General features: G+C 39.4%; 1 protein-coding gene across 1 annotated transcript; it reads left to right on the top strand.

Annotated features, from left to right (window-relative positions):
• The first annotated feature begins 9,087 nt into the window (after window positions 1–9,087).
• On the top strand, window positions 9,088–11,419 carry LOC133621501 (E3 ubiquitin-protein ligase TRIM21-like). Its single transcript, XM_061983553.1, has one exon. It carries the CDS (start codon window positions 9,397–9,399, stop codon window positions 11,011–11,013), a length of 1,617 nt encoding a protein of 538 aa, XP_061839537.1. The 5' UTR covers window positions 9,088–9,396; the 3' UTR covers window positions 11,014–11,419.
• Window positions 11,420–11,989: the final 570 nt, after the last annotated feature.

The raw sequence follows: 11,989 nt of genomic DNA, 5'->3' as shown, positions 1-11,989 counted from the left end.
TGTCCGGGGGCCGATGGCTCATTTGCAATTGTTTTGTTGTGGTTTGAGATGATTTGTCGTATATTGTTCATGCAGCTGTAGCTCAATTTAATGTTGTTCTTGTTGAATACTTTTCTTAGGGTGTTGTCTTTGGGAAAGTGTTTGTCAATCAGATTGAGGAATTTGTGTCCAATGTTAGTTGAGACGTTTTTGCTGTATGGGGGGTTGTACCAGATGATGTCGTTTCGTTTTCTGTGCTTTTTTGGCTGGTTTCCTGGCGTGGGTTCATAGGTGAGGGTGAAATTGTATCCGCTTTCATCAAGGGCTTTTTGGTACGGGGGGGTTGTTTGGTCAAATTCAGCTTTGCTAGATGACAGCATCGATAGCCTTTTATTAATTCCGGTAGGTATTCTTTTCGTGGTGGTGGGTGGGTGGTTGCTGTCATGGTGCACGTATTGGAGTGTTGTGTTGGGTTTCGTGAATGGTTGGTAGCTGTTATTTCTCAGGTTGAAAGTGACGTCAAGGAAGTTGACGGTTTGCTTGTTGGCTTCAATCGTGGCTTCAGCATGCCGCCACAGACGGAAACACCTCCTAGGTAACACATGAGCCAATCACCACGCCCCTACGCCAGCCTGTACCCACCCACTCTGTGCCCTATATAAACCATGGTATGTGAATGCTTCCATTAAAATCTCCTGATGATTGAGGGAACCCCTCATGAAACAGGCCTGTAGAGATGAAGTAGTCTTGTGATTTTTTTCCCACACATACATATATATATATATATATATATATATATATATATATATATATATATATATATATATACTGTAATAACTTGAAGTAAATAATGAAGATTAAAAAACAATTACAAACCAAAAAATTATAAAATAATATAATTAACTAAAAGCTTAGCTTTTTTATATTTGCATAGTATGTATATATTATTAATGTTGTAAATACACATCTTTATATATCTTGAAAGGGTGGTCCTAAAGAGGTAGGCATTTTTCAGAGGTCTCAAGAAGGTAACAAATACAAGAATGTGTGTGTGTGTGTCTCAGATGGGAGCTGACACACTTTATTTTTGTGCAATAAACTCACACACACACTCTCACACGCGCACAGTCACACTAATCTGTCACACACCGCACACGCACACACACACACACATAAGCCCTTTCTCACCGAAAGTTCAGGAACTTTTGGTTCCTGGAACCTCAAGTTCCTGGAACCAGAGGTTTGAGTTTCCACCGCAGTTCAGGTAGTCAATCCAATAACCCCCCCCCCCCCCCCCCCCCCCCATAATCCAGGAACCTTCCGAAAGTCCCACCGAGCTGGCAGGAAGTAAAAAAAACTATTGTCAGAATAATTGTATCTAAGTTATCACAAAACTTTGTGTTTCAATGAGTTCTCGGCGAGCAGACAAAAGCCGTCTTTGATCTTACCAATCAAAAGGCTTGTAAAACTCCACCGTGTAGGATGGGGAGCGACATGAGGGTGTCGGTTTCTTTGATGTATTGTAATCCACAGGAAGATTTTGTCTTAACCCGAGTGTCATGTCTGTGTGATCAGGTTTTATTTTTGGACTTTTTGTGCACTTTTGTTTTGTTTTGTCACCATAGTTACCCATTAGTTTCACCTGTCATGTCACGCACCTGTTTTGAGTCACGCACCTGTTGTTAATCATGTCCATAAGTATTTAAGTTCATTCATTTTCTGTTGTTCGTCCTGACGACCTCACAACACATTTATGCTCTGTTCATGCCTGATACTTCTTTTCATGTCAATTCCTCAAGCCAAGTAAGTTTTTGTTCCATATTTATAGTCTTTTTGGTTTCATAGTTTGTTCTCCGCCATTGTGCGTGTTTTTTGTTTGTACTTTTTGCTATAGTCTTTTGGTTTTATAGTTTATTCTTCGCCACTGTGCGCGCTTTCATTTATTCCTTTTTTTGATAATAATAAATCATGTACCTTAATTCCCGTCTCGCCCGAGCCAACTTTCCGTTGCATCCCGGAAAAGCTAACACCCAGGACCAAGTCATGACACCGAGATCTACAAAGCTAAGAGGAGGCAGGGCCTGACCTCCCTCCAGGCACCTTTTCTTTGAACTTTTTTTACGACCTTTTCTTTGAACTGTTCTGTAACCAAAGGCGATGGCTTTTTACGACCCCCGTCCCTTTAAAAACAGCTGTTGCCATGTATTCAGGGAAAGTCCGAATAAAAGAGGAGGCGTACAATCTACCGTCAGAGCGTGGTGAGACACTGTACAAGGGTACAGGTCTACGCCATACTTGCCAACCCTCCCGATTTTTCCGGGAGACTCCCGAATTCCAGTGCCTCTCCCGAAAATTTCCTGGGGCAACCATTCTCCCGGACAACAATATTAAGGGCGTGCCGTGATGGCACTGCCTTTAACGTTCTCTACGACTTGTCGACGGGCCCGCTTTTTCACAGTCACAGGTTGTATGCGGCTCCTGCATACACGCGAAAGTGACTGCAAGACATACTTGATCAACAGCCATACAGGCCACACTGAGGGTGACCGTATAAACAACTTTAACACTGTTACAAATATGCGCCACACTGTCAACCCACACCAAACAAGAATGGCAAACACATTTCGGGAGAGCATCCGCACCGTAACACAACATAAACACAACAGAACAAATACCCAGAATCCCTTGCATCCCTAACTCTTCCGGGCTACAATATACACCCCCGCTACCACATACTTGCCAACCCTCCCGGATTTTCCGGGAGACTCCCGAAATTCAGCGCCTCTCCCGAAAACCTCCCGGGACAAATTTTCTCCCGAAAATCTCCCGAAATTCATGCAGACCTGAGTCCGCTTTCCCACAATATAAAGAACGTCTACAGTAAAGCAGTCCGTCTGCCGTAAACAGCAATGTTGTGACACTCTTAAACAGGACAATACTGCCATCTAGTGCATTTGATGAAAGCACTTTTGTGCGTGCCACACAGCAATGCATCATCAGTGAGGGTGTTCAGCATGGTTAGAAAAATAGTGACAAATAGAACAAGGATGGACAATTCAACCCTTAACTCAACAATGAGTAGATGAGTGTTATGTGTGTGTATATGTGTAAATAAATGAACACTGAAATTCAAGTATTTCTTTTATATATATATATACATATATATATATACATATATATATATATATATATATATATATATATATATATATATATATATATATATATATATATATATATATATGTCTTAATAAGGTTATCCAAAAAATAGTGCTCGATACCGTAGTAGAGCGCAATATATGTATGTGTGGGGAAAAAAATCACAAGACTACTTCATCTCTACAGGCCTGTTTCATGAGGGGGTTCCCTCAATCATCAGGAGATTTTAATGGGAGCATTCACATACCATGGTTTATATAGGGCACAGAGTGGGTGGGTACAGGCTGGTGTAGGGGCGTGGTGATTGGCTCATGTGTTACCTAGGAGTTGTTTCCGTCTGTGGCGGCATGTTGATACAATTTCGCTGCGCTTGTTGAGGGATGACAGGTCTGGACGGTATATAATAAACAGTTTCTCTTTCAAGCATAGGTTGCATCTTTTATTACCACTATTGTAAGGTGTGCTGGATGCAAGAATTTGCCATGTTATTGAATATTCAACATTATTGTCTTTGAGGTCCCAAATGTGTTTGCTGAGTTCTGTGGTATTCCGCAGGTTTTGGTTCCTGAAAGAAGCCTTGTGATTGTTCCATCTGGTTTTAAACTCTCCCTCGGTTAATCCTACATATGTGTCGGATGTGTTAATGTCCTTGCGTGTTACCTTAGATTGGTAGACAACTGATGTTTGTAAGCACCCCCCGTTGAGAGGGCAATCAGGTTTCTTGCGGCAGTTGCAGTCTTTGTTGGTTTTGGGGTCGCTCTGTCTGGGGGCCGACGGCTCATTTGCAATTGTTTTGTTGTGGTTTGAGATAATTTGTCGTATATTGTTCATACAGCTGTAGCTCAATTTAATGTTGTTCTTGTTGAATACTTTTCTTAGGCTGTTGCCTTTGGGAAAGTGTTTGTCAATCAGAGTGAGGAATTTGTGGCCAATGTTAGTTGAGACGTTTTTGCTGTATGGGGGGTTGTACCAGATGATGTTGTTTCGTTTTCTGTTCCTTTTTGGTTGGTTTTCTGGCGTGGGTTCATAGGTGAGGGTGAAATTGTATCCGCTTTCATCAAGGGCTTTTTGGTACGGGGGGGTTGCTTGGTCAAATTCAGCTTTGCTAGCATCGATAGCCTTTTATTAATTCCGGTAGGTATTCTTTTCGTGGTGGTGGGTGGGTGGTTGCTGTCATGGTGCACGTATTGGAGTGTTGTGTTGGATTTCGTGAATGGTTGGTAGCTGTTATTTCTCAGGTTGAAAGTGACGTCGAGGAAGTTGACGGTTTGCTTGTTGGCTTCAATCGTGATCCGTAGGCCGTTCTCTTTGAAAATTTGGCATATGCGGTAGGTAACACATGAGCCAATCACCACGCCCCTACACCAGCCTGTACCCACCCACTCTGTGCCCTATATAAACCATGGTATGTGAATGCTCCCATTAAAATCTCCTGATGATTGAGGGAACCCCCTCATGAAACAGGCCTGTAGAGATGAAGTAGTCTTGTGATTTTTTTTCCCACACATACATATATATATATATATATATATATATATATATATATATATATATATGTATATATATATATATATATATATATATATATATATATATATATATATATATATATATATATATATATATAGCTAGAATTCACTGAAAGTCAATTATTTCTTATATATATCCATCCATTATCCATTTTCTACCGCTTATTCTCTTCGGGGTCACGGGGATATATATATATATATATATATATATATATATATATATATATATATATATATATATATATATATATATATATATATATATATATATATATATATATATATATATATGTATATGTATATGTATATATATATATATATATATATATATATATATATATATATATATATATATATGAAATAGAAGTACTTGACTTGGTGAATTCTAGCTGTAAATATACTCCTCCCCTCTTAACCACGGCCCCAACCACGCCCCCGCCCCAACCACGCCCCCGCACCCACCTCCCGAAATTGGAGGTCTCAAGGTTGGCAAGTATGCGCTACCACCAAACCCGGCCCCGCCCCAATCTCCCGAATTCGAAGGTCTCAAGGTTGGCAAGTATGGTCCACGCGTTTCTCCTCATTGAGCCGAATTGAATTCTGTCTCTGCTTAATTCCTTGCTGCTTGTCTTGTTTAATAGATGTCATCAGTGTTTGAACCTGACAACTATAGTTTTTGGTGGAAACACAAGGGGAACTTTCGGGTGGAAAATTACTTCTTCTTTTTTGTCGAAAAAAGTGGGCGGAGTTAGAGTGTGCACGTGGATCAAGTACACGTGACTAAGTCAGTGTGGTAATGAAGTTAGTCAAAGAAATGAAAATGAATAAATAAAAATAAAAAGAATCCCAGCTGCGAGTGTTGCCCACCCGGGCCCGTGCTGCCCCGTAGGCGGCAGCAGAAGGTCGAACCAAACGCGCCATCTGAGCCGCAGAGGTCAGGGTGGGGGTTTTTGATTTACACGCCAGCTTGCACGTCCGTTTGGACTCCAGGTGGGGCCTGACTTGTAGTACGTGGGAGCGACTCCTTTAAGTCCAATCAATGTTAAGGTGTCACGCGATGATTATATCACTGCCTTTACAACCTGTGTGCGTGTGTGTGTGTGTGTGTGTAGGTGTGTGTGTAATTATGTGCGGTGCCAGCAGTTTGGCTGGCTGAGATGAAGGCGGAAGAAAAACACCCTTCATCACTGTCAGCCGAGGAGGAGGTTTGTTTTTATTTAATCATTCAGCTGATGTGTGCCGTTTCATCATCGTGAAGAAGAAAAGAGCCGGGAGGGAAACACAACAGCGCCCTCTCTGGTCACAACTCACAACAACAGGCGCTGAGCACACGGGATTATTTTTGTAGGATTTAAAGCAGTGGTTCTCAAACTTTTTTTGTCATCCCCCACTTTGGACAAGGGGGAGTTTTCAAGCCCCACCTGCCCCCATCGCCCCAACAGAGCGCTAATGCCAAGCTTTAACATTTTCAAATTTATTGAACATCAAGTTGTATACATTCAAACTCAATAACATAAAATAACATTAAGTTCAATAATAAATACAATAACTGTGCAGCTGTGGTATAACTTGCATCAAGTTCAATAATAAATAAAATAACTTCCATCAAGTTCAAAAATAAATAAAACAAAAGTGTTATAACTTGCATCAAGTTCAATAATAAATCAAAAAAAGTGTTATAACTTGCATCAAGTTCAATAATAAATCAAAAAACTGTTATAACTTGCATCAAGTTCAATAATAAATCAAATAAAAGTGTTATAACTTGCATCACGTTCAATAATAAATCAAAAAGTGTTATAACTTGCATCAAGTTCAATAATAAATCAAATAAAAGTGTTATAACTTGCAACAAGTTCAATAATAAATCAAAAAAAGTGTTATAGCTTGCATCACGTTCAATAATAAATAAATAAAAAGTGTTATAACTTGCATCAAGTTCAATAATAAATCAAAAAAAGTGTTATAACTTGCATCAAGTTCAATAATAAATCAAAAAAGTGTTATAACTTGCATCAAGTTCAATAATAAATCAAAAAGTGTTATAACTTGCATCACGTTCAATAATAAATCAAAAAAAGTGTTATAACTTGCATCAAGTTCAATAATAAATCAAAAAAAGTGTTATAACTTGCATCAAGTTCAATAATAAATAAAACAAAAGTGTTATAACTTGCATCAAGTTCAATAATAAATCAAAAAAAGTGTTATAACTTGCATCAAGTTCAATAATAAATCAAAAAAAAGTGTTATAACTTGCATCAAGTTCAATAATAAATCAAATAAAAGTGTTATAACTTGCATCAAGTTCAAAAATAAATCAAATAACTTGCATCAAGTTCAATAATGAATCAAAAAAAGTGTTATAACTTGCATCAAGTTCAATAATAAATAAAACAAAAGTGTTATAACTTGCATCAAGTTCAATAATAAATCAAAAAAAGTGTTATAACTTGCATCAAGTTCAATAATAAATAAAACAAAAGTGTTATAACTTGCATCAAGTTCAATAATAAATCAAATAACTTGCATCAAGTTCAATAATGAATCAAAAAAAGTGTTATAACTTGCATCAAGTTCAATAATAAATAAAACAAAAGTGTTATAACTTGCATCAAGTTCAATAATAAATCAAAAAAAAGTGTTATAACTTGCATCAAGTTCAATAATAAATAAAACAAAAGTGTTATAACTTGCATCAAGTTCAATAATAAATCAAATAACTTGCATCAAGTTCAATAATAAATCAAAAAAAGTGTTATAACTTGCATCAAGTTCAATAATAAATAAAACAAAAGTGTTATAACTTGCATCAAGTTCAATAATAAATCAAAAAAAGTGTTATAACTTGCATCAAGTTCAATAATAAATAAAACAAAAGTGTTATAACTTGCATCAAGTTCAATAATAAATCAAAAAAAGTGTTATAACTTGCATCAAGTTCAATAATAAATAAAACAAAAGTGTTATAACTTGCATCAAGTTCAATAATAAATCAAAAAAAAGTGTTATAACTTGCATCAAGTTCAATAATAAATCAAATAAAAGTGTTATAACTTGCATCAAGTTCAATAATAAATCAAATAACTTGCATCAAGTTCAATAATGAATCAAAAAAAGTGTTATAACTTGCATCAAGTTCAATAATAAATAAAACAAAAGTGTTATAACTTGCATCAAGTTCAATAATAAATCAAAAAAAGTGTTATAACTTGCATCAAGTTCAATAATAAATAAAACAAAAGTGTTATAACTTGCATCAAGTTCAATAATAAATAAAATAACTTGCATCAAGTTCAATAATAAATCAAAAAAAGTGTTATAACTTGCATCAAGTTCAATAATAAATAAAACAAAAGTGTTATAACTTGCATCAAGTTCAATAATAAATCAAAAAAAGTGTTATAACTTGCATCAAGTTCAATAATAAATCAAATAACTTGCATCAAGTTCAATAATAAATCAAATAACTTGCATCAAGTTCAATAATAAATCAAAAAAAGTGTTATAACTTGCATCAAGTTCAATAATAAATAAAAAAAAGTGTTATAACTTGCATCAAGTTCAATAATAAATCAAAAAAAGTGTTACATTTTTGTTTCTCTGCAGGCGCTGGCTCTGGCTCGACGACCTTTGAGGTGCGAGTCACAAATGTATATATTTGTGGAATTGTGGTCCACACATTAGCCTGCTAAAAAGTTTGTTCCGCTTAGCCCCGCCCCCATTGGTTACTGTTGCTATGTCTGTCAAACTTTCGCTCCTACCGAGAAATATAAAGCCTACAGTAAAAATAAGTACCGGTAATTTCCATTTATTTATATAGCGGATTTCACAGACAGAATCACAAAGTGATTTACAGTGTGTATAGAAAATGAAAGCATAGTAAAAAAAAATAATCTAAGAATATAATAATTTAAAAAAAAAATTTAAAGTGAAATTTCCTCCCGTTCCTCGCGCCCCACCTGTCATGTCTCTATTCCCCACACTTTGAGAAACGCTGACTTAAACAACACCTGAGCATCCACCTGACCTCTTGTTACCGTGGCGACATCATTATATAGCCCACCTGCGTGTGTGTGTGTGTGTGTGTGTGTGTGTGTGTGTGTGTGTGTGTGTGTGTGCGTGCGAACACGCTGCTCTTGATGTCATGCTCCAGAAGAGAAGAAAATAATCAGGAAGTGACAAAGGAGCGAGACGGTGGGGAAGTGTGTGTCTAATGAGGCCTGACGCCGTTTGATACCTGCAGGACACACACAGGCAGTAACTGTCAATCAAATTGTTTACTGAAAATTGATGTTTCATCCTCCAACTGTAATGAGGCACAAAAGTCCTCTCAGGATCACGTGACCACACCCACTTACCTTCACTAACAGAACCTGCTAGACCAGTGTGTGGGTGTGCGCGTTTGTGTGTGCGTGAGTATCGGTGTGTGTATCTATGTGTGTGTGTGTGTGTGTGTCGAAGACTGACAGATGAGGGGACGCCGGTCGGGGTCTTGGTCCTTAGGCCAAAGTTGAAGGAAACCTTTGAATGAGTGCTTTCAAGATCGTGGTTGGGATTGGGTCTAGTGAGGAAGGCGTGGCGGCTGAGACAGGTGTGGCTCCAAAAGGTATGGGCGGAGGAAGGAAACTGCATTGAAGTGCAGTGACACATCAGAAAAGAAACACCTCATTCCTTCCAGACACCTCGACCTGACAAAGGTGAATCTTTGGTCTCGCTGAACGCCAACATGGCCGCCAACTGCATGCTGACCGAGGACCAGTTCCTGTGCGGCATCTGCCTGGACGTCTTCATCCAGCCGGTGACGCTTCCGTGCGGACACAACTTCTGCAAGGGCTGCATCGACCTGCACTGGACCATCCAAGGCAAGAACAACTGTCCCACGTGCAAGGTGGTCTTCCCCCAAAAAATGGACCTGCACATCAACATCTTCATCGCCAAGATGGCCGAACAGTTCAAAAAGTCCACGCGGGTCCGCGCTCCGAGCGTCAGGCCGCGCGGGAGCGTCACGTGTGACGTCTGCGTGGTGAACAAGGCGCCGGCGTTAAAGTCCTGCCTGGTGTGCGTGGCGTCCTATTGCGAGGAGCACCTGGAGCCGCACCTGACGGCGTTGCAGCTTAAACGACACCAGCTGACCGAGCCGGTCCAGAACCTGGAAGGCCGAATGTGCGGGTTGCACGACAAACCTCTGGAGCTCTTCTGCCGGAGCGACCAGACCTGTGTGTGCATGATGTGCTCGCTTTTGGAACATAAGCATCATCAGGTGGTTCCGCTCAAGGAAGAGTGTGACAAGAAGAAGTCGGAGCTGTGGAAGACGGAGGCGGAGCTGGAGCGCTCCATGGACATGAGGCGCAAAAAGGTAGAGGAGTTCAGGCGCGTCGTCAAGTTGAACAGGGACGCCGCGGACAAAGAGCTCGCCCAGGGAAACGACTTCTTCCGTTTTTTGACGCAGTCTGTGGAGAAGGCTCAGGATGAGCTCGTCCGGAACATCGAGGCGAAGCAGAGAAGTATTGAGCACGAAGCCAGCGTTCTGGTCCAAGAGCTGGAGAAGGAAGTCAGCCAGCTGACCAAGAGACAGTCCGAGGTGCGGCAGCTGTCAAGTGCTCAAGATCAGCTTCAGTTCCTGCAGAGCATCCGCCCGCAACCCTCGCTCCGCACCAAAGACTGGACCAAGGTCCAACTCAGTGCTCAGCCCTTCGAAGGCACGTTGAAGACCACAGTGCAGCAGCTGGAGGAGAAGCTCAGTAAACAACTGAAGAGGGTGATGCGGTCCGCTGAGATGAAGCACATGCACCAGTTCGCCGTAGACATTACGCTAGACCCGGAAACGGCGCATCCCGCACTCATCCTGTCCTACGACAAGAGGCAGGTCTATCACGGATCCGTGGACAGAGATCTCCCCAACAACTCCAAGAGGTTCAACCCGAGCTGCTGCGTACTCGGAAAGCAGAGCTTCTCTTCGGGAAAGTTCTACTTCGAGGTCCACGTGGAGGGCAAGCCCCGGTGGACAGTGGGCGTGGCCAAAGCATCCATCAAGAGGAAGGGCGTTATCGCCATCAGTCCGGAAAACGGGCACTGGGCCATCTGGCTGAAAAACGCCAACGAGTACGCGGCGCTGGAAGGTTCTCCTCGTCCTCTGGCAATGAAGACCAAGCCCAAGCGTGTGGGAGTCTTCGTGGACTACGATCTGGGTCGGGTCTGCTTTTACGACGTCAACACCGGCGTTCTTATTCACTCCTTTGTCGACTGCTACTTCGCTGAAGAAATCCAGCCGCTCCTCAGCCCCGGACTCAACCACGACAAGATGAACTCAGCGCCGCTGATACTCGGTTTGGCCAATCACTGACAAGAACTTTAGCTTCAAGGGGCGGGGCAACGTGGTGATTGGCTCGCTTGTTCTTGACCGCTTTCCTGTTTGTTGCAGGCCTCAAACTATGGAACTTTCAACAAAATACAAGTACTAGTACTTTTTAAAATATTTCATTTTGTTTTCTTTGCTTTAATCAGCAACACTATTTCTTCACTTTAGGCCTGTCAGATGTTTTTTATTGGGTCTTTTCATAAATCATTTTATTGTTTGATTTCAGTAATTTTCCTGAACTTGTACAGCACATTGGGGAAGCTTGAACTGTTGTTTTTAGAAATGCCATGTAAATAAACCGAGACGTGGCAGCATGTCACAGTAGCTTCTTTGACTTCCTTCATTTTACTTTATATTTGGTATTATTCTCAACTTTTCTTGCTTTTTTTTTTTAATCCTTTATCTTTTCCGTAAACCACTAATTATGGTTCTTGGGCGCTTTTGTGTGTTTTCTTTTCTTTTTCAATTAAATTTAATATTGATGAAAAAATCTGTGTTACTGCATGTTTGTAAAAAATAAAATTTATTGTTGGTAAAATACGAAATAATGTTGGTTAAAGAAATTATGTTTAATGTTTGTATGAAATACAATTAAATTTTGGTAAAAAATACAAATTAATGTTGATAAAAATATTATATTTAATGTTTGACTAAAATTCAATTTAATGTTGGTAGAACTACCATTTATTTTTGGCATAATAGACAATTTAATTTAATTTAATATTGGTTAAAAAAATACAATTTAATGTTGACAAAAAATACAATTTAATGTTGGTATATAATACAAATTAATGTTGGTATAAAATACAATATATATTGGTCTAAAATACAATTTAATATTGATTTTTTTTAAATGTCATGTTGATAAAAAATACAATTTAATGTTGACAAAAAATACAATTTAATGTTGGTATATAATACAAATTAATGTTGGTATAAAATACAATATATATTGGTCTAA

This window comes from Nerophis lumbriciformis, linkage group LG25 (genome assembly GCF_033978685.3).
Source record: "Nerophis lumbriciformis linkage group LG25, RoL_Nlum_v2.1, whole genome shotgun sequence".
NCBI lineage: Eukaryota > Metazoa > Chordata > Actinopteri > Syngnathiformes > Syngnathidae > Nerophis > Nerophis lumbriciformis.
This window is presented reverse-complemented; position numbering and strand designations above follow the sequence as displayed.

What these genes read in the sequence shown, in the direction of transcription:
- LOC133621501 (XM_061983553.1), top strand. Translation starts at nt 9,397, where the DNA reads ATGGCCGCCAACTGCATGCTGACCGAGGACCAGTTCCTGTGCGGCATC.